The 22,830-nt window shown below is 41.2% G+C and overlaps 1 protein-coding gene across 11 annotated transcripts in view; it reads left to right on the top strand.

Annotated features, from left to right (window-relative positions):
• Positions 1 to 22,830, top strand: part of NLGN4X (neuroligin 4 X-linked) — a 289,067-nt gene that overhangs the window by 259,915 nt on the left and 6,322 nt on the right. For all 11 annotated transcript variants that reach the window (XM_032391097.1, XM_032391095.1, XM_032391094.1 and 8 more), the window contains 2 exons: positions 12,303 to 12,488; positions 16,000 to 16,789. In XM_032391097.1, the coding sequence (XP_032246988.1) occupies positions 12,303 to 12,488; positions 16,000 to 16,789 (976 nt within the window). The remainder of the gene's footprint in view (positions 1 to 12,302; positions 12,489 to 15,999; positions 16,790 to 22,830) is intronic.

The following is a 22,830-nucleotide window of genomic DNA, read 5'->3' as shown; positions in this document are numbered from 1 at the left end:
AAAACTTGGTGAATTTTTATGGATTTCCAGATAATAAATGCAAAAGGACTAATAAAAACAGGCAGTCAGCCTTTTGTAGAACCCTGAATGAAGTCATAGCTGTAGGAGATCATCACCAATGGTTTATAAAACATCAGTTGAAAAGCTTGGTAGATATTTTTCATAAATGGTGGGATTAGTCACCACCTGAATCCAATTATCAATCACTATTAAGATAAATAAAAATAAGACAGGTCGGGAGGGCCTCCTGGCGATTTTGATGTCTGCTACATGTAGAACTATCGCTTCCCGTGAATATTTACCTGATTTTTCTAAGATATCAATGACATAAGAACATGCAAAGAATTTTATAACAGAAAACATCTTTATATTTATTTGCTTTCTCTCCAGATCAGCAGATCACATTATTTGCTATTCACTAAAATTGTACAATTTTTTTTTAAATGTGTGTGCCTACATCCTACCCGAAAACAACTACTTAAGAATCTTGAGCACAGGGGCTTAGGCATGAGTATTTCCTTTTTTTTTTTTTTTTAAAGATTTTATTTATCTATTTGACAGAGAGAGACACAGCGAGAGAGGGAACACAAGCAGGGGCAGTGGGAGAGGGAGAAGCGATGCGGGGCTCGATCCCAGGACCCTGGGATCATGACCTGAGCCAAAGGCAGACACCCAACGACTGAGCCACCCAGGCTCCCCAGGCATGAGTATTTCTTAAAAGATGTGCAGATGTTTAGTGTGGACAGGGAGGGTAATCAAGTATTTGGTGTTACCCAATTCTTTGAAACCAGTATGTGTTTAACCACAGACATAACCCGAGAAACCAGAAATATTGGTAACTGAAAGGAACCTCCATTTCAGTGGGACAGATAAAAGAAGGTGTAAAAAGCACCTTGTAAATGATAAAAGGTGTTTTGCATGAAGAAGTTAGCTGTTATTTGAAGGGTCTATTTAAATGCTGTGGTCAATTAAATAATTTTTTTTTCATTTGATTTTTATTGTCCTGAAAACATTTAAAAGTAGAAATTTACTATTAAAAAAATGTGTTCAAGATCATGGGATCTTTCTTGCAAAGTGAACATAATGCCATGTGTTCGAGTCATCCTGTTGACAATTAGCCATGATTGCACGTGGAGCAAATTGGACAGAGTGACATCTTGGCTGACCCAAGTTCTCCCTAGGATGAGGAATATTAGTTGGCTTTGAAATCAACCTCAGATAATGAGACCCAAAGTATTTCATTTTCCATCATTTGCTTTTAACTCCCCTCAAGGTAGACAGGTTGTGGAGGTGCTTTACATATGTGAATATAGATTACAAAACAACAGTGTTAAAGTGATGTTTAGGGATCTAACCAGTTGAGTACTATGGTGGGCATTTTCAAAGACCTTTACTCTTCGTGGGAGGCATGTCTGTTCGGCTCTCGTAACCAGTATGCACGCACAGTACTGGTGTCTGTTACTGGTTATAAGCAGACTACCATAGACTGGGTGCCTTGAAAACAACAGACATTTCTTTCTCACCCTTCTAGAGGCTGGAAGAGGAGGGTTCCGGCATGGTCATGTTCTGGGGAGGACCATCTTGCGGGTTGCAGACCACTGACTTCCCCATTGCATCCTTGCATGGCTAGATCTATGGCTGCTTCTTATAGGGCACCAATCCCATTCATGGATTACCCTCCACCCTCATGACCAAATCATCTTCCAAAGGTGCCGCCTCCTAATAATAAACCTCAACCCTGGGGATTAGGGTTTCAACATAGGAATGTTTGGTCCATTGCAATTCGATCTGGAAGGGGGTTTGCATTGGTCATTCAATACAGGTATCATACCTTATTAACTGGATTTGGCCCAATGTGTAGGTAGCACATTTTATGGACACTACAATTAAAAATATTTCCCCCATGGGGACTTGTAGCTTCCTAGAGTTTCTATTTGGGGTGATGGAAATATCTTGGAAACGGGCAATGGTGATGGTTGTTGCACGTCCCTGTGAATATAAATAATCCTCTTGAACTGTGCACTTAGAAATGATGAAAACAGAAAAATGTATACTATACATACACACACATATATATATCTTTATATGACTTTTCGTTTTAGTTGTACTCGATTTAAGGACAGTGTGAGGCAGAGTATAATACCCCACACATTTTTTTCCTCAAAAATAAACCAAATTTCCTCACAGGGACACAAAATGAACACTTTCAGGTGCCTGAGGTAAGCATAAATTTGGTCACAATTTGTAGCGGATGAAGCAAAAAAAAAAAAAGAGAGCGAAAGGCATTTGACGTTGGGATTTTTGTATCTGGCAAGAGAAAGCTTTTCCCTTTTCCTTCTGCTTCTTTAGGATATAGGGTTGGTGATAATAGAGGAGTTTGTACGTGAAGGTTGCTGGTTCTCTTTTTTCTTCGGTGGCTGGCACATTCGCTGATGATGTTAAGAAGAATATACCAAAGTCTGGGGTGACCTCGCTCAGTGGTGGCTCTGCCCATTGTGTGTAATGACTGCCTACACTGTTAAGCCTTGAAAAACACTGCATTGGTTGTGCTCGGTTTATTCTTCAGATGCCAATCCTGGATGACTACATCTGCCAGATGCAAGTAGGAATCCTGCTTGGTTTTTAGGGTCTACCCCTGGGTTGTATCGCAAGAGATTGCACTTTTGTGGTCTGGGATGGAGCCTACTTGCGTCTGTTTTTCCTGAGAACTCAGTGTGGTTCAGACGAATCCCTCACCCTGGTTCTGAGCTGGCCCAGCCCTTCCTGGCTCGAAGCACCGTGGAGGCTGGAAGAGGATGATCCTAGCTCACCCAGGGATCACAGTGCAGGATGCAGAGCTGCCCATAACAAGTGGGCTCGGGAGAAAAGGGGACACCTGTACCTGGAGTTGCTCAGTGGCATCTCTCTCTCTGGTTCATTTTCAACATATCTGAGTCACATATTGAGAGGCAGCGTCTGGTCGTGTAGCAGAAGCACCTGGGAGAGGGATTGAGCGCATTTCCCTCAGAGCCCCTATTTTTAGCACTTTCTGCCCTTGTCTGTCAGGTTTGCAACCTTGAAACTGTTGTGATGGTAATGAAATGAGTCTATGCTATGCTTTAGCTTTTGAAATAATTGTATCTTTCTTTCTATCTGTGTGTTCATCCCTCCCTCCTTCCCGCCCTCCTTCTATCTGTCCATCTGTCCATCTATCCATCCATCCATCCATCCCTCCCTCTCTCCCTTCTTCTCTCCCTCCCTTCATCCATTCTTCTATCTATTATCTGTCATCTATCTATCCATCCATCCACCCACCTGGCCACCTACCCAGCCACCCATCCACCCACTCAACCATTCATCCATTCATCCACCCATCTATCCATCCATCCATCCATCCATCCATCCATCCATCCCTCTCTCTCTCCTTCTCTCCCTCCATTCTTCTATTATCTATCATCTATCTTTCTATCATCTATCTATCCATCCATCCATCCTTCCCTTTCTCCCTCCTTCTCTCCCTCCATCCATCCATCCTTCTATTATCTGCCATCTATCTATCTATCTATCTATCTATCTATCTATCTATCTATCTATCCAGCCACCCATCCATCCACTCAAACATCCATCCATCCATCCATCCATCCATCCATCCATCCATCCATCCTTCTATCCATCATCTATCTATCCCTCCCTCCCTCCTTCTGTCTTCTTTCTATCTATCTGTCTGGATTTCAGAGTCTAAAACTGTATGGTAAGAACTCGTGTGGAATGAAGGTACCAGGTTTGTGGTAATTTGTTACAGCTGTAAAATAGGGAACTAACATACTACATCATTTAATTTGTATTTGTTTGTTGTCGATCTGTCTATGCTAGAATATGAGTTCCAGGCAGTTGAAGATGCAGTTTAACTGGTTCATTGCTACATTTTCACCACAAGGACAATGAGAGCCTGGAATTTTATAGGCACCCATGACAGTATGGTGAATTGAGCCATATTTCACTGAGTTAAATGAATTAACGCCATATGCCTGTTAAATATTTTATCTCCATTACATCTTCGTTATTTTAAGATCTGTGCTTTTTCTGCAATTGACTCCAACTCCGGCTGCTTTTGCTTTTTGGCCACTGCAAGATTAATGATATTTGGTTGAATCCAAGGGTAATGGCTAAAATTCAGGGGACCCAATGTGATCTCCACATGCTGTCTACATGTGTAGGGAAGACTTGATATGTTCTTGACTCTGGAAAATTACTTTGTTTAAGCAAAAGTTGGTGAGATAACATTCCTTAAGTGGAGAATCAGTATAAGATTATGTCTAATCTTTAAGAACAGAGAGTTATGGGGGCACCTGGCTGGCTCAGTGGGTAGAGCAGGCAATCTTCATCTTGGGGTTGTGAGTTTGAGCCCCATGTTGGGTGTAGAGATCACTTAAAATCTGTTAAAAAAAAGAGCAGACAGTTATTCTCTTTGTGAGTTGTATTTACTCATACCTATTTTGTTATGTGATCTGCTTAATATTTTTGTATGTTATTTTTCAGTGAGAAATCTTCATTTCTGCCTTTTAAATTCCTCAGGAAAGCCTTCCCTGCGTCTTCCAGTGCCACACCAGGACAGAGTTATCAAAAATGACAATGGCAATTATAACAATAAACGTTAGTACAGTAAGAGGTAGAGTGGGATGTCGTAGCTGCTCACAAATCAGGAGTGTCTCCTGGCCAGTGAACACAGAATTGCAAAGATCTCATCTCCAGCCCTTGGTGAAATGGCCTTCAATTTCTACATGAGATTAGATTACATTTCTGCCTCTCAAAATCAAGCACGACTGCAGGTCCTGTAAGCAGAGTTAACTCTAAAGAGTCTTAGGAAAAGCATCCCACAACATCCCTGTGTTGTGGTTGTGGGTAACAGGATCTTGGGTGCTGTGTACCTATGGGCTAGCCATTTTGGGAAGAAAAATAGCAAAGACGGCAAACACACTGATCTTACGACAGTTATGAACATAATACATAATAAGCGAGAATGCAATAAAGCAGAGAGCACTTCAAAGCGTCAACCAAAGGCATGCATCCCTGCCACTCCATTCTGGAAAATATCTTCAAAAACCTCCCTGTTCCCAAAACTAAACTTTTCCATTGGGATTTTAGCTCTTTCCTATGTTATCATGCTTACTTGTTACTCATGGGTGTGCTGTTGCATCTCAGATCTTGTTGTTCTTTCTTAACTAAAACAATTTCGGTATGTGTGCTTCAGCTTTGCCGGAGAAAACCAATGTTGGAAATCTTGGGGATGTTTCTGGGCACAAAAAAAGATGATGTGCGCTAGGAGATAATGTTGGATTTTGATCGAGTTGGAAAAGAATGCATTGTCCTTATTACATTTACTTGTTCTGATTGTCTTATGGAAAAATAAGAACAGACTAGATTAGTTCTGGTCCGCCCCCGGATAGTACCTAGCAGTAAGTACTCATAAATAACACTAGTAGGTCCAGCACCATCCTTGTTTGCAATCGAGGATAGAAAAGCATATCTAAACAGGGAAGCATATTTTGAGCATACAGCATTCTTTCATATATATAGTATACTTTAAAAGAGATTATGACAATTATGTTAAAAATAGGATTGTATAAATTGTCTTTTCTCCTATATGCACTTTCTAGGGCTCTGAATACCATATAGGGACAAAATGTGTGTCCTCTGTGTGCTTTATAAGTATAGTTTCCTGGAAAAACTAGGACTTTCAATTCTAATCAGTTTTAAAATATTCTTTTTTTAATTAGAGTATAGTTTACAATGTTACATTAGTCTCATCAGTACAACAGAGTGATTCCACAAGTCTGTATGTTATGCTTTGCTCAGCACAAGCGTGGCAAATGTCTGTCATCTGTGGTCCTAAATTATTCTTATTAAAAAACAAACAGAAGCATGCAAATGCAGAAAAATTGTGTAAGTTTTCAATATAACTATGGAAATCTACTCAAATACTCTATTTGTCCCCAGGTTTTAGCATGTTCCTGGGTCATCGTGGGTACATATAAATGTTGGTGAATGGCGTCTCCATAATTCACAGCATGGATGAAATCTATAGTATGTGGTGGTTTGGGGTTTTCTTTTCTTTTCTTTTTCTTTTTTTGCCTCGCTTTTCTTTAAGCATATACTGAACACTTAATAAACAGAATTAACAAATACATATGCATCACCTTCACGCCAAATCATTTCATAAACAACACGTGCAATCAGGCAGCATGGAAGTTTTCTCTATCACGTGCCTGATCTTCAAGTCAGAGTCTAGGTAGACCAGTAGTCAGTTTTCCCTGTGGGCCCATTCCATTTACCGAAAGGGCATCTCTTCCTACTTGCTGTGCATCGGTGCAACAAGTAAGTACCAATGTGTCTGCAATCGAGGAAGTCAGTGGAGTTGCTGACCATTCGTGAGCACACACAGTATACAGTGGGCTTGGGGTATTTGGATGCGCCCTCTCCACTCCACTCCCCAAGCAATGCTCTGGGAGAGCTACTGTCCTCTTCTCAATTCCACATGTGAGAAAACTGGGACTTGGAAACCTTCAACTACATGACGCCCCGAGGTGTCACCATAGATTCCAACCCGAAGGTGACTGACTCCAACCCCAGCCCACATGGTAACCTGCTACTGAATGACAAGCACATATCCTTCCCAGACAGTGGGAATTCTGTAATAGAAATCTGCTGAAAGAAATGTACAGAGCTGAGAGATTGGAGACAATCAGGAAACTTTTGAGAAGGGACCCGCATGTGTAGAGGGAAAGAAAGCAAGGACACTGAATTCCTGCCTCAGGGGTTGGAGCAGGGAGGGGATGGGGTTGGTCTATGCTCCGTGAGCAAAGAGTGAGGCCAGGTCTACGGGAGGAAGGCAGATTCGGGCACTGTGGACAGGGCAGTTTACAGGCCCAAGGCAGCCCTTTAAAGAGCATCCTGGATGTAGCCGACTGCGTCTAAAACCAAAGAGATACAGAAATGCAAGCCTTATCCTGGGGGCAGTCAAAAAGTAACACGGTGTTTGTGTGCTTGCTAAAGAGCGAGCAAAAATTGGAAAAAGTGTAAACCCATATTTAGAATTAAGTGGGAAAATCACCTAAAACCACATTCCCAGAATTAAGCACTATTAAATGTTGGATTTCCTTCCAGAGTTTGTATCTTACAGCTCGCTTTATTATGTTAATAAACATGGGATCATAGGACCCAGTATTCAGCAGCTCACTGTTTTCCCTCGAGAGATCTTAGATGTGTTTTTGTGTCTCCACAAATGAAGAACCGCCCATTATATGGTTCAGCCAACAGAATTCATGCAACGTAACTTTTATTCATGAACACTGACATTGCTCTCATCCCTTATTTTCAAAATTACCATCAATAGGAATTGATCCTTGGGTGGCTGGCTACCTCTGTGCTATCAAATAAAGTTTTTTTGTTGTTGTTTTTTTTAATAGAACTAGACCTTCAGGATCTAAGGGTTTTAGGGTTATCTTTTTCATGGTATGGAAATGGGCAGCCAGGATGGAGGAGTCAACTGGACGTCTCGTGTCAGGTACTGGGGTGCAGACCCAGCCCAGGAACAAGGTGTATGAGCTGTTTCAGAAATAAAAGCAAAAAGATTTGACGGCCAATTGAAAGCAAGTCCCACAAATCTAGAGCAATGTTCTAGTATGGGGTTTCGAATGGAAACGCATCCATAGTTGACTCACAGGGGATTTGGTTCCAGATCGGCCACTGACAAAATTTCATCTCTGTGAAACTTGTTAACCAATGACCTTCACGTTTTGATCTCTATTGTGTAATAAACAAAACTGTATTTATTATTTTGTATTTTGTTTCCAGAATATAACTTTGGTTTTAGTGTGTGAGTTAATATAATTTCAGCTGAAGTACTTTAAAAACACCTGTGCAGCCTCGTTCTCAATTACTGTGGGGGAATATAATATACTTTATGGAACTAATGTAAGGAATCCCGTTAACAACTAAATGGGCCCCGTGTTTGGAAACGTGTGCATAGAAATCATCTGTCCTCATAACTGTCTTAGATTTATTCTACTGACATTGGAAATAGATTTTGACCCTGTAGGACATTGATGTGATAATTAAATACGGTAGGTTATGACTCATGTCATTTGTAAGTAAACTAAAAACTACAAATAGAGACACTAAATTTCAAGAGCTTTCCCCCATCAGGCTCACAGAATTGGAGTTTATACCTTTCCTTCCCTTCCACCCATAGGTATAGACCCTTTCGTCAAATCATACCCGCGATTCCACTAAGAAAACTTAACTTTCACGTTGTAATAAATGCACCCGGTGAAGGATTTCCTATAAACATGCGAGAAGATAGATTTGCATGTCTTTGGCTGATTTTCATCTTTATACCTCTGCTCTAATTCTTATCACACATTTCTTTCTGGGCTCATTTGTGTGATCTAAAATGAATTCTATCTCTTCTCATTGGAGAATTTTTATGCAAACATTCCTTTTTCTTTTACTCCATTAAATTAAGTGTGTGTGCACACACATATAGGAATGAGGTGTTATGATTTAATAAGGACTAGTGATTTGCCAATCCTCAGGCTGCTCTGTATGTATGTATATGTATATATCACGTATTTATATGTATGTGTGCTCTCACAGAAGGACCTATTTATACAGATACATTCTACATATGTTACAGAAATATGTCTATATGTATATGCACATATGTGTATATATGCAATTAATAAGAATTAATTTAGTCTCAACTGTATTTCAGAAATTCCTTTAGAAATAGTTGAGACTCTAATTCTAGCAATTACAGGTGAATGCACACCCTAAAAATATAAAATATATCATTCTTTATACACTTAGCACTTATCTTGTGGTTAATGGTCACCCAAAAAATGGTCTACTCTGCTTATCTAATGAATCATCTCCTAAAATAAAATGGATTGTAGCTTTAAAGTCCTATTACGAATGAACAAAAGGGCGGCCCCATCTGACACATTGGGCTTCTAACCATTGACCTGCAGTGCACGGACAGCCGTGTGACCTGGAATCATTCTCCTGACCCCTTTGGTGCAATTCACAAGAATGAGAAAACTTTGGATTGTGATAACCTATCATAAAAGCCTGAAACTTTCTATTCTAGCACCAGTAAGAAGACCAAATACAGTTCTTCGTTTTTATATGATGTTGAATTTCATTCAGCATGCAGGGGGAAAATGTGAGTTCGGGTGTTCAGGCATTTCTCATGGATAAACCGTCTGTCTCTTGTGTGAATGTATATGTTTTTGTTCCTTCCAGTGCTTTGAATGAAACTTGGTATCAATATAGTGACAGTATGTGTGAATTCCAGTGTCTGTTTTGTATCTCCCTCCCATTGTCCCATTGTTGGGGTGGGGTGGAGGGGCTGACTGATTTACAACCTTCATTACAGAGACCTTAACTCTCAAAAGCCAAATGTTTCATCAGCTGAAATGCTTGAAGAATCTGCAGCCAAGAGTGCTTATCAGTGAAAGAAGCCGTTTGTTTAAATAAGCTCTGGTTTTAGCCAGCCAAGGGGCTGCTTCTGTTAATTCATCGGCAGCGTATATGGGGAGTTAAGTCCTCCGCGGTGGGACAGACTTCTTAGGATGCTTCTACCAGCGCTCAGCTTTGGTGACGTGCCTGGCTGTTTCCAAATTGATTATCTTGCTCTCACGTTCATAGAATTCCACGATAGTAAATGCATATACATCTCATATCTGGATTATATCAAACACCGCATTTTCACGATCAGAATAGCAAAGGAATACACTCTTGCAGAGAAAATAAAATTGCTTGCATTCATTGTGTACCTGCAATGGAAACTCTGCCTTGTGGATTGTTTAAATTACAAGAGAAAGGGGAAAAAAAAAGTCTCTGGGTGTTGCAGTAAATGAAGATTCTGTGGCAGAAACTATGGAAACACCAACTTTAAAAAAAAAAAAAAAACCCCAAAACCCCACGTTCATTTGCTGAACTTAAGAGATGCATGGAGGAGCTGTTTCCCTCAGGACTTTTGGAAGGAATTCAGAATCGCAAAGATCCAACCTTTCAATAGGAGGCTGTTAGGAAAGCTAAGATTTGCCAGGGTATAGAATATTAATTAGCCTGGCATTTGAAAGGTTACAAGAGACACGTTTTGCTCGGGAGGGGCTCCAGTTTAATAAAGGCTGGTGATTTACCGTATGTTGCAAATCCTCACGGTGCTCTGCGGAAACAAAATAAGCAAATAGGTCATTCTGGGAGAGTTGACAGAGGGTTGGGGGGGGGGAGAGGCGGTGGAGGAAGGATGTGTTAAAGACAGAGCCATTCTGCCAAAAAATTACTAGAGCCTTTAGGAATTAATCACCTCTTTCCTTAATGGGGAAAAAGAGGCTTGTCTTATGGTTATTATACGGCACCCAAACTGCCATTAGGAGCGGGTTTCATACATAAAGCTGCATGAAAGGGGCTTTTCTCCCAAGCAGAGCGCAATGCATTTTATGAGAAACTGTGTAAAAGGTTGCATGATGAATGCCAGAGCCAAGGAACATTCGCTGGCATGAAACGCTAATTAGTAATTGCTAATTAAATGAGGGAGGGGTTGGTAATGTCTGAACATTCCCACTAATCACAGCTAATCTCAGCTCAATCCCTGTGAACGCCGGAGAAGCCTGGATCTGCGGGACGTGCCCTAAATGCACAACCTTGCAGGTTTCACCCTGCATCTGTTTGCAGATACAGGAGATTGTGAGTCCGATCGTTGCAATTTTAGAAACCCCCACCCCCCCCCAAAAAAAGCCTTCCCATTGCTTTATTTTAAACTGGGCCCATTCATTTCTGATACCCTCCCAGCTCACACTGTGCATTTTTCTCAGGTGCCCAGGGAACGAAGCCTCGCTTCCTCAGTGGGTACAAGCCTTCATCCCCTACTTATTTTGTTTTAGGTTTTAGAAGCCGGCGCTCGGGCACTCCTTAGATTTGCTGTCAGCTTTGGTTAGAGAGGAGGTTTGATGGCCTCGGTTCTGATTCCTGTTATTTCCAGGCCCGAATCAGTCCACGTTCACATCAACACTGCAGCGGGTGGTCACGTAATACGCACTTAATACGCACTAATTGAAATGAGGTGAATGGCATGGCCCTTGCAAATGCAACGGAAGAGGGAGATATCATAATTGGGTGTTTGGGGGCAGGAACAAATAAAGTAAAATGGTTAAAAAAAACACTTTTTATGACTTGCATTTTTTTTTTTTTTTTTTGGTCAGAAGGCTTATTCAAGAAAGAAAGGGATATAAAGTTGGGTTGATGTTTGTGCAATAAATTAACCTTGCCAGGTGCTTTACAAAATAATCATAGTTTTGAATTTCAGCAGGAGAGTATCTGTCAACTTCAAACGTCAGACGGAACCCTTTTTTTCCAGGTCAGGATCTTTTTGTCATGTGGAACAGGCAAGGAGTCCAATGTCTATGTGATCACTTTACTCCCATAAATGCCTTATTTGCAGCTTCTAAGGGAGAATTAGCGATTTGATGCCTTGAGTGAAATTAGTTCCTCAAGTTACAGAATCTTCCTTCTTCTTGAAATGAAACGTACCAGCTCATCCCATTTCGGGGACAGTTGGAGTGATTTGAATACGTATTGTCATTTGGCCAAGATTAAAGACTTGTTTCTGTGTGTGGCACTAGTGTTTGTTTTGGAGGGCAAAGATGGAAGTGCATGCTAAGTGACCCTGGGATCTCATGACGTCTCTCATTTACTTTGAAACTGAAGCATTAAAGGGAATTAAATGAAAATATTAATAACAAATTCAATGGGAGAAAGCTGACCCATATTGCCTTTATATACATGCACGGTCTCTTAAACATCGACACAGAAATCCCCCCAGCCCAACACATGCACTGATCTTTCCCTGAAAAACTTCTTTTATGATTTTCCCTGAAAAACTTCTTTTAGGAAACTTGGCCACTTTGCAACCAACACGTGCACCGGAATGACAACTCGAATCTGGTCAAATTTATAGTCTCTGTTATTGTCACGTGGTGTAGATAATTTAGACTGATTGTGCCCGACAGGGTAGGGTAGCCCCATACAAACTCACAGATGAGACATTGTATTATAGGATCAGCAGGAACAGTAACCATCATAACAATGATTTACATAACATAATCCCTCCTGCCTTGAAAAATGCTCTCCGGTCGTGCTTCTCACTTATAGGGAGACGAGCAAAGAATGAACAAGGTAGACCATGAGATACCTTTTCAAGGACCAGCGATGTGCTTTTTTATACTTGACAACCCCAAATATCCTGTGTTCTCTTGCAGGGTTTTTAAGTACCGGCGACCAGGCGGCCAAAGGCAACTATGGGCTCCTGGATCAGATCCAGGCGCTACGGTGGATCGAGGAGAACGTCGGGGCCTTTGGCGGGGATCCCAAGCGAGTGACCATCTTCGGCTCGGGGGCGGGAGCCTCTTGCGTCAGCCTGTTGACCTTGTCACACTATTCAGAAGGTAAGAAGGGCATCCCCGTGCTGGTGCACGACCCACAGGGCTGAGAAGTAAACACACACAGAGTGCATATCGCAGGTGCTGGGTGCTGGTGTTGTCCTAAGTCTCTCTTGCAGCCTCCACCGAAAATCCCCAAAAGGACACAGACTCCCTTTCTTCTAACTCCGCTTTCTTTCCACGTGAACCGTATTTTGTCATCTCACTTAAATTAACAATTAGATGCCGGTTGCAACAATTGGGACAAAATGACTTCTTTAGCAAGACCAGCACTTTGCTTCTGCCTTTCCGACTTTATCTGGTCAATTTTAAATTTTTTCATTTTGGTCAACTTTAAAGTCGGTCAACTTGTCATCTCAACTTGGGAAAGGTAATACAGAAGTGATGTGGGTAAGGGTTGCAGATTTGTACATTTGGTAAGCGACGTGGCTCATGGCCATGTGATTTTAAAACTCGCTTGTCTGGGGCGCCCGGGTGGCTCAGTCCGTTAAGAGTCTGACTCTTGATCTCAGCTCAGGTCATGATCTCAGGGTCCTGGGATCGAGCCCTGCATGGGACTCCACGCTGGGCGTGCAGCCGACTTACGAGTCTGTCCCTCCCTCTCCCTCTGCCTCTCCCCCACCACCGCTAAAAAAAAATTACGTTAAATTAAGAAAAAAAAAAATGACCCACCCTAACTCAAGGTGGCTCCCTCATGTCCATTGGTAACCTGTAGCACTGAAGGGGACCTTGAAGCTCATCTACTCCAAAACCATCATTTATAGAAAGGAAATTGAGGCTCAGAGAGGTTGCTTAACCTGCCTCGGGTCACACAGCAGGAGTCAGAGCCAGAGAAGAAACCAAGCTTCCCAGACCCCGATTCAAACCTATTTCCATCATTCCCCTTTAGCTATGAAACATCGGGGAAGAGTGGATGGTAGTCTTGATCTTCTGTACAGAATAGTCTTGCTTACGGATTTATGAATGTCTGTGCCGATTCCCGGTGGCCTCTCCTAGTTGCTGTTTTATGTACCAACTGCTTTTCCACTTTGATTTTCCGTCGTGAACTTCAGACTTCCTCTGAAGGTGTTCGGCAGGCCTTAGGAAATAAAAATGTTTGGCTTGAGAAGAAATTTTAGCTGGTCACAGGCACCGAAGTGACAAGCAGATTTTCAGCATGGTGAGGAGATTCAGAATTCACCTGTCAGTAAGATGCTCAGTGCAAGAACCACAAGCAACCATCAGTCAAATCAAGGCTGACAAGGTTGTAGGTGATTTTGTAACATGAAGGAGAGCTCGAATTAGGGGCTCACACTTGTATTAACCCTTCGTTTTTACAAAAATGAAATAGTGACTAACGAGAGGGGTCATTGGTAATATCCATTCCTACAGCATTCCAGAAAATATTTAGACTTTCCCATTTGTCAGTGGATATAATCCCAGTTCTCGAGTGAGCAAGTAGTCAGGACCAGCTTCCGTAGGAATCAAACACAGTAAACCAAGTCTAATTGGAGGAAGAGCATGAATTACTTAAATCAACAGATCAGAAATGAGCAAGCTCTATGGCAAGGCTGTGCATGGGTCACGTCTCTGCAGCTTTTCGAGACAACCCAGCAATAAATAAATACCCAGACCGTCGGCCTTAGAATTGTGCTTCTAGCCATGTAGACTAAAAAACGATCACCACATGCCTGGAAAATGATGCTTTCGTGAAGATGTTCACCACGATATTAGAGCAAAGACTCAAATGAAAAGCTCCAAGATTCAAAAGACGAGAAGTTTATAAAGAACAGGTGCATTTGCTCAAAGGAACGATAATTAGCATCCAAAACAGGTGTCCAAAAGCCTGGGCAACACAATGTCAAAGCTAAACGTATATTGGACTCCGTTGTTACAAACAAAACATTGAGGGGGGAAACAGCCAAGTGGGCATGACCCCAAAATGCTGACGTAACTTGTATTTTCTGGTATGAATTATGGGTGGCATTTTTCTTGACCCATTTTTTCAAGGTTTATCAGGGATTATATTCTGTAACAAACACACACACACACACACACACACACACACACAGAGAGAGCTACATCAGTCATGGCCGATCAGTGTAATAGCAAAAAGAAAAAAAAAAAAGAACAAACCAGGTAACTTGTAGCAAAATTCTTCTAATCCTGATTTTTTTAACTTATGAAAGTCTTCACGATGGATCAAGCATCGACATCATTTCTTTCCCGGGCTTCCACACATTAACCTTGAGAGCTAAACACGCAAGTCCGTAGTTGTGCATCTCCGAGAGTGTTATCAACTGTGTTATCAACTGGCCCCCAAATAACTTTGATGTTGAATTGAGCAAAGCCAGATCCATTTAAAAATCTTCTCTTAGGTGTCATGTTTGGGCAATGCTCCAGTCTTTAGAATCGCATCTTCCTGATTGCAATCATGTTTTCCTCCCTTAATTGCTTGCATGACCTTAAAACTCTACAGGGCACGAACTTCTGGGCTCCCGGCTGAATTATTCTTCCAGCAACTCCCAACCCATCAGAGCTAGATCATGCTGGAATCCAAGAAAATGTCAGGAAGAGATAAGAAACAGAATGCTATCATTTCATACCCCATCATCTCTTGTCCTGTAGTCGTGAAAAACAGAGGGTTTAAAAAAAATTTTTTTTTTTTTTTACTGACTGACATTCATATACTAGACTGATCTGATAGGAAATTGTAAGCTACACAGAATTTTACTCATCAACTAGCCCAGTTTTTATTTTTTTCCACTTCTCACCAAACACACACTTTTAACTTGTAGCAGAATACATGACAGAAAAGTCTGGGCTTTGAATTGATGTGATTTCGAGATCAGCGATTTGTTGAAAAATACATTTTAGTTGGGCAGTCAACTGAGGATTCCTTTAGGAATCGCTAATTTAATTAATATTTTAGTTGTAAAAGTTTCATGCATTTAATATATTGAGGGTGGAAATAGAAATACATGTCTGAATTTATACTCTAAAATTGATTTCAGTGCAAGTTTTTTTTTTTTTTCCCCGTAATGAAGTGGAACCTGGTTTCTGGTTTCACCAGTGAGGCAAAATGGTCTTTGACGTCTTCTTGGCACAAAGCATATTTTTAAGGGATGGGGGAGGTGATAAGTCTGTGAGGCTTTATATATAGCATCTGGGGATGGGGATGCCAACACAACATGAAACTGGGGAAGGGTAAATGGAGTGCACCTTTTTTTTTTTTAACCACTGCAGCTAAATTGTGAATGCAGTTTCATTCTCTGAGACCCTGTGCGTGTGCGTGTGCTTGCGTGTGTGTGTGTGTGTGTGTGTGTGAGTGAAGAACATCCCAGAAAACCAGTGTCCAGCGGGAGGGGGAGGGGGACAGAAAGAGATGGAAATGAGTAAAAAATCCTGAAAGACCTGAATGCCACTGTATCCAGAAATTCACATGCCCGAGAGACAATCAGAGCCTTCTTTGCCCAGTAAAAGCTGCTTTTCTATCTTTCGGGTTTTCATTTGCATGTCTACAACTTTGCACCTGCAGGTCTGTTCCAGAAGGCGATCATCCAGAGCGGGACCGCCCTGTCCAGCTGGGCAGTGAACTACCAGCCTGCCAAGTACACTCGGATATTGGCAGATAAAGTCGGCTGCAACATGCTGGATACCACGGACATGGTCGAATGTCTTCGGAATAAGAACTACAAAGAGCTCATTCAGCAGACCATCACCCCCGCCACGTACCACATTTCCTTTGGCCCCGTCATCGACGGCGATGTCATCCCGGACGACCCTCAGATCCTGATGGAGCAGGGAGAGTTCCTGAATTATGACATCATGCTGGGCGTCAACCAGGGGGAAGGCTTGAAGTTTGTGGATGGTATCGTGGACAACGAGGATGGCGTGACGCCCAACGACTTTGACTTCTCCGTGTCCAACTTTGTGGACAACCTTTATGGCTACCCAGAGGGCAAAGACACGCTGCGGGAGACCATCAAATTCATGTACACGGACTGGGCCGACAAGGAAAACCCGGAGACGCGACGGAAGACCCTGGTGGCTCTCTTCACGGACCACCAGTGGGTGGCCCCCGCCGTGGCCACAGCCGACCTCCACGCCCAGTATGGCTCTCCGACCTACTTCTACGCCTTCTATCACCACTGCCAAAGTGAAATGAAACCCAGCTGGGCGGACTCAGCCCATGGCGACGAAGTGCCCTATGTCTTTGGGATCCCCATGATCGGCCCCACGGAACTCTTCAGTTGTAACTTCTCCAAGAACGATGTCATGCTCAGCGCGGTGGTCATGACGTACTGGACCAACTTCGCCAAAACCGGGTATGTCCTTCCCACACCGGCTTCTTACTTCTCTTCTGCTCTGTCTGGGTCCTCCATACAAGTCTTGTTTCCATGACCGAATGGTACATAGGATGCCGACATGCACACGCACACACACACAGTAACGGAGGGGGGCCTCGTAGTTTGCACACCCCCCAATTGCATCGTGTCAACCAGAGTTTTACCAGAGTGCAGAGTGCTAATAGCATCACTAAAAAAAGTCTGTTTCCCACCTGCCAGTTCAAGGCTGAGACGTACCTGGCAATTCTATGGGATGCTGATCCCAGAATTTCAGGTCTCAGTAGGACCTTGTCTCTTTTGATAAATAATAGGGTTATTAAAATCCATGTGCCACGTGGCAAATTGTGTTTATTGTGTAGCCAAGAGAATAAAGTCAATCCCATGATACATCTAGGAAATACTATGTGCGTATATACTCTTTATTAACACACATATATGTATATACATCTGTGGTGTTTCTCTACAGTTAGGAGATTTATTTTCTATATATACATATATTTACAACATATTTATTCATGTAACTATGTCACACACATTTATTTCATAAATAAATACACATTTCATATATGCAAATATGTGCATATATAGGAAATAAATCTATATAAATACATCTAATACACCTCAAAGGGAAGCTCGTTGGCTAAACACAGTGGAAAATATACAAGACCCACACACATAACAGATGTCGCCAATGTCCTCTTGAGCAGCGACTCTGCAAACAATAAGAGAAAAAGACTCCCCAGCATTCCAAATAGCTACAAACATCACAGCATCTTTTCATTTTTCTCTGGCCTGATAACATAACTGTGGAAATTAATGAGCTATCATTCTGTTCTATGTCTCTGCTTCTCTCATTAACCTTGAGCCTCATGCATGGAATTAACATCGGAGATGTTCTCCGAGGGTTGGTGAATCTCCCCGTGGCGAGCCGGGTGTCGGAATTGGGCTCCCACCCGGGGTCAGCCCTGCAGTGCCTGAGTCCTATGCACCTCGAGAGAGAGGATGTGGGGACGCCGCGGTTTTGCATGCTTACTTAGGGCTTTAGCGGGTGTCATTCTTTACAATGACCCCAAATATTATTGGGTGGCAAGTGGTTTCAGAACATTTTGTGGTCTCAGCAAAAGTATGGCATGCTTATAGAGTGGCAAGCTATTGCATGGATACCCACTTTGACCTCAGATTTGACAAGTTTGGTCTAAGAAAGGCTCACATGGAGGCGGGGGGGCGGGGAACAGGATAATATACGGACGTTTGGGAGAGGTGCTTTCCTATCACCTGAAGGTTCTTTCTTCGACGAGGAGATGACTGAGGTCAAGTCCACAAGTATTTTAATATAATCCTTGTTTATTATATTATTATAACATCCTTAGGGGTGCTATAACTGTGTACCACAAATGGTGTGGACTAAAACCACAAAAACTTATTGTCTCACAGTTTGGATGCTAGAAGTCCAATATGCAGGCATTGGTAAGAACGAAGCTCCCTCTAAAACCTGCAAGGAAAGGTTTCGTGCTCCTTCCTAGTTCTTGCTGCTTTGCAGGCTCTCTTCCAGCGACATCCCTCCAACTTCTGCATCTGCATCCCGCGGCAGGCTCCCTATGTGTCTCTGTCTTTAGATGGCCATCTTCTTACCAAGGCATTGGTCATATTGGCTTAGTAGTCCAACCAGCTCCATCTTATCTTGACTGATTCCATCGGCAGTGACCCTATTTCCAAATAAGGCCACATTCTGAGGGACTGGGGGTTAGCATTTCAGCCTATATTAATTTGAGGGGGGAATACTTCAACCCATCAGCCCTTTTGAAGGCACGACGATGCCCAGTTTTGTCATTGAACTCAGATGTGTGATGCGTCTCCTAGCAAGTGTCACATTCTTGAAGCAGAAAGACTCAGAAGGCCATTTCCCAAATGGTGGTCATACCACCGGCATCCACACATAGCATTCTTCGTGTAATATCTAAACACACCGTCGTTGCTTACCTTAGCTAAAACCACATACTTTTTTCCCTTACATGTTTGGAAATGAGCTTCATATGATTTTCTTAAATGGGAAGCTAGGATCATTCATCACCAGTGTAACTGAACCATTAAAAAAAATGGTAAAATCCAAACAAAGCTATTAAATTCTCGTTAGCTCCTCTCACCTTGCCAAAGGCTCTGAGGCTGATGCTCTCGCGCTGTTTAAAAAAGAAAGAAAAAAAGATAAAGGAAATTGATCAATGTCACAAGATGGGAAAGAGCCCCTAGCACCAAATGGACCCTTTCACCAAGACCTATCAAAGACTGAGCCAGGATTAAAAATACCACAATGTTCTCTTATTGGGTGCTTTTTCATGCCCACCGTACCTAAGATTCTATTGGATGCTGATTCCGGAATTTCAAGTCTCCATGCCTAGCACCTTATTTGGAAATAGGGTCATTGCAGATAGAATCAGTCAAGATAAGATGGAGCAGGTTGGACTTCTAAGCCAATATGAACAATGCCTTCATAAGAAGATGGCCAACTAAAGACAGAGACACATAGGGAGGTTGCCATGGGATGCAGATGCAGAAACTGGAGGGACATGAACTTCCTCTAATATGAAACGCAAAGCACCATTTTCCAACGTAAGTAACTAGGGGATAACATTTGCATAGCTGCTGGTTTAACAAGAAAACAGAGGATCGAGGAGACGCGTAGTCTGCTGATTTAGGTACTTGTCAATACGTGGCAAGGTCTTACGAGGTAGTTGCTAGTTATTTATTTAAATAGGGCGGTGGTACACCAAGGTCTGTGGAGAGGAGTATTTCCTTGTCCGGAGGGGGCTGCTTGAGCGGTACAAAGGAAGATGAGCCAAAATGGCACCCGTAAGGGAACAGCGTAGGATAAACCATATCTGATGCCACTGGACTCAGGCCATGACCCACAGACCATGATAGAAGACACAGAGTACCATCAACTGCTCCTGTAAGCACTAGAGACACTGGATTATAGGAGTATCTCGCCATCTGTCCATCACAACACGTTGCTATGGGGACAGGAATATATGGCGTCAAGACATGCATCCCCATGATCATTTGGTGTTGCTTCCAACCTTCTGCACCTTACCGACAGCACGCTGGTGTTCCTTATTGCTCATACGTCAGGCAAGGCGAATGTATGCTGGTGCTTCTTCATGTACAACCCAAAACTCACAGGTGTGACCTTCTGTCTAGGTTTCGATGTCTATATTCCATAGTTTGTTTGTTGTTAAGCATGGGAAAGTAATGCTGGGAATATGCTTGTAGGAGGCAGAGAGGAAGGAGAGAGGAGAGTTCCTTGTAGCTAGGAGGGTGTTTCCGTGACCCAGGTTAGAAGACACACCCAAAACAGTGCTGGAAAAACAACAACATAGGCCAAAACATGTACTAGTCTACAAAAAAAGCCAATGTGGAAAGTTTTGATTAAAGAGAAGTAAGGTCAAGGAAAAACTAAAACGAATTCCAAGGCTTACAGAGGATGAGGAAGAATTGAAATCTGTATCATCTAAAATCCCTTTGGGAATACGAGACCCAACTGGCCCATAGAACCCAGGTGCTCACAGACCAAACACCAATTTGGTTTGAGCTCTTTGTGGGAAGAAGTGCCAATAAAGAGAACCAGGGAAGACCCAATCTCTCTAGAACACGTTGCAACAAATAGCACTTTCCACAAAACCAAACGATGCCTTGTCCATCGAAGGGCTTCCTTGAATGGTATCAGAGTTGAGAGAATGGAAACATAGTTCTGAGACGGCCAATGCAACCAACACAGATTTCCATTTTTTGATTTGTTCTCAGGACATTGGTGTAGGTCTGCATCAGAGGCCATGACTCACGATTGTGTTGGTTATGCTGTGATGAATTTGTATTCAACCTTTGCGAAAAAATGAGAGGTGCTTAGGGTGGATGGCTTAGGGAGAGCTGTAGCCTATGTCTCGTCTTAAAATGACCAGCTCCTACATTATGTTAGGTGTAAGAAGGACCTTATACCATCAAAAAGAGCCTCTCAGAGAGCTTACTGATATTTTTAAAAAAATCATATTACCTATCTCTAGCAAATAAAATGGATCACAAGAGCGTAGAAATGCACTTGACTGTTCTCTGCCAAATGATGTCTCCAACTACAACAGGTGAAAATGTGTGTTTCAGGTGCTGGGAAATGTAGATGCAGATACGCATTGAGGTCTTTACTAGGGAGAGAAGATACGTCCGTTTCTTTCTATCCTTAATCATTATGACCTTTAATTTTACTCATGGAAATTAAAACATGTTGCCTGCGGAAGTCAAGTTTAAAAAAGCAAGACACTGATATCCCACTTAGAGGTCTTGCTGTCTTTGGAGTGTTTGACAAGGAAAATGATGGACTTTCGTGAGCTCTGTGAGTTCATCTTGGGTTAAGGCTTCTGACTGTGCATCTCCAAGAACTTTAATAGATAGATTGTATCAGGCTAAAGCTTACTTATCTGGATTTTCAAAATCCTCTGCTCTATTCTTTGAGAACAAAATAAATGTGTTTCTTTACCTTTCAGATGCACACCGAATTTCATCAAAAATAGCCCAACATCCAACATGAGCAGAACGCTCTCTTTCCTCGATGCCCTCTGCTTAATAAAAGGTCCACACAGCTAATAGACCCAATTCAGTGAAATCAGATCAATGGAAAAATAGTAGGAATTCTCACCACCTTTCCTTGCTTTTAGAACAATAAAAATCGATGACAAATGTTCCCATGGCAGATTCCAATTAAATAGGAATTTTTTCAAAAACTTATTCCAGAAGACTCAAATAAAAGAAACATGAGGTGCTACATTGAAGCCAACATTTTAAAAAGAAGAGATAAAACGTTTATTTTTAAATATACTAATGCTTATAAATGAACACATAAGAAAACTCATGGCAATAGGACTTATAATTTTATGTTTTATTTTCTTAATCCCATTAGTAAAATAGAAGCACTGCAGTGAGTGTATAGTTAAAAGGTAAAAGTTCTTTTTCTTGTATACCACATATATAATTATATCTATATGTCATATATATAGATATCTATATATAGTACATTTTATGCAGCATATACTATGGTATAAAATATACTTTCATACAGTATATACTATACAGTATACTTTTATACAGCATATACTATAATATACAGTATACCATATATACTGTGGTATAGAATATATACTATATGTACTATATAGTACACTGTATATACTGTGGTATACAATACATACTATATATAGTACATAATATGCTAGGGTATAAGTATAATTTTATACAATGTATACTATACATAGTATATATGCTATGATATCCAATCAATACTATATACAGTATATAGTATACCATATATAGTATATGGTATATACTATACACAGTATATAATATTCTGTAGTATACAGTATACTTTTATACAATGTAAACCATAGACAGTATATAATATACTGGATATGCTATGGTTTATAACATTGCAATATACAAATATACCATATATACTGAGGTATAGAATATACAAATATACCATATATACTGAGGTATACACTATATAGTATACTGTATATACTGATACAATGTATACCATAGACAGTATATAATATACTGCATATGTTATTATTTATAACATTGCAATATACAAGTACAGTAGACCATATATACTGTGGTATACAGTAAATACTATGTACAGTGTATGGCATACCATATATACTGTGGTGTACAGTATACTATAGACAGTATAGAATATATTGTATATGTTATGATTTATAATATATACAATATATAAATACAGTATACCGTATGTACTGTGGTAGATAGTAAATACTATGTACAGTATACAGTGTACCTTATATACTGTGATGTACAGTATACTTTTATACAATGTATACTACAGACAGTATATAATATACTGCATATGCAATGATTTATAATATATGCAATATACAAATATAGTATACTGTATATACTGTGGTATACAGTAAATACCACGTACAGTGTATAGTATGCCGTATATACTGTGGTATACAGTA

Source organism: Phoca vitulina, unplaced genomic scaffold, assembly GCF_004348235.1.
Source record: "Phoca vitulina isolate PV1807 unplaced genomic scaffold, GSC_HSeal_1.0 scaffold60, whole genome shotgun sequence".
In the NCBI taxonomy this organism is placed as follows: Eukaryota; Metazoa; Chordata; class Mammalia; order Carnivora; family Phocidae; genus Phoca; species Phoca vitulina.
Note: the sequence above shows the minus strand (reverse complement) of the source record. Positions and strands in the feature narration are given on the sequence as shown.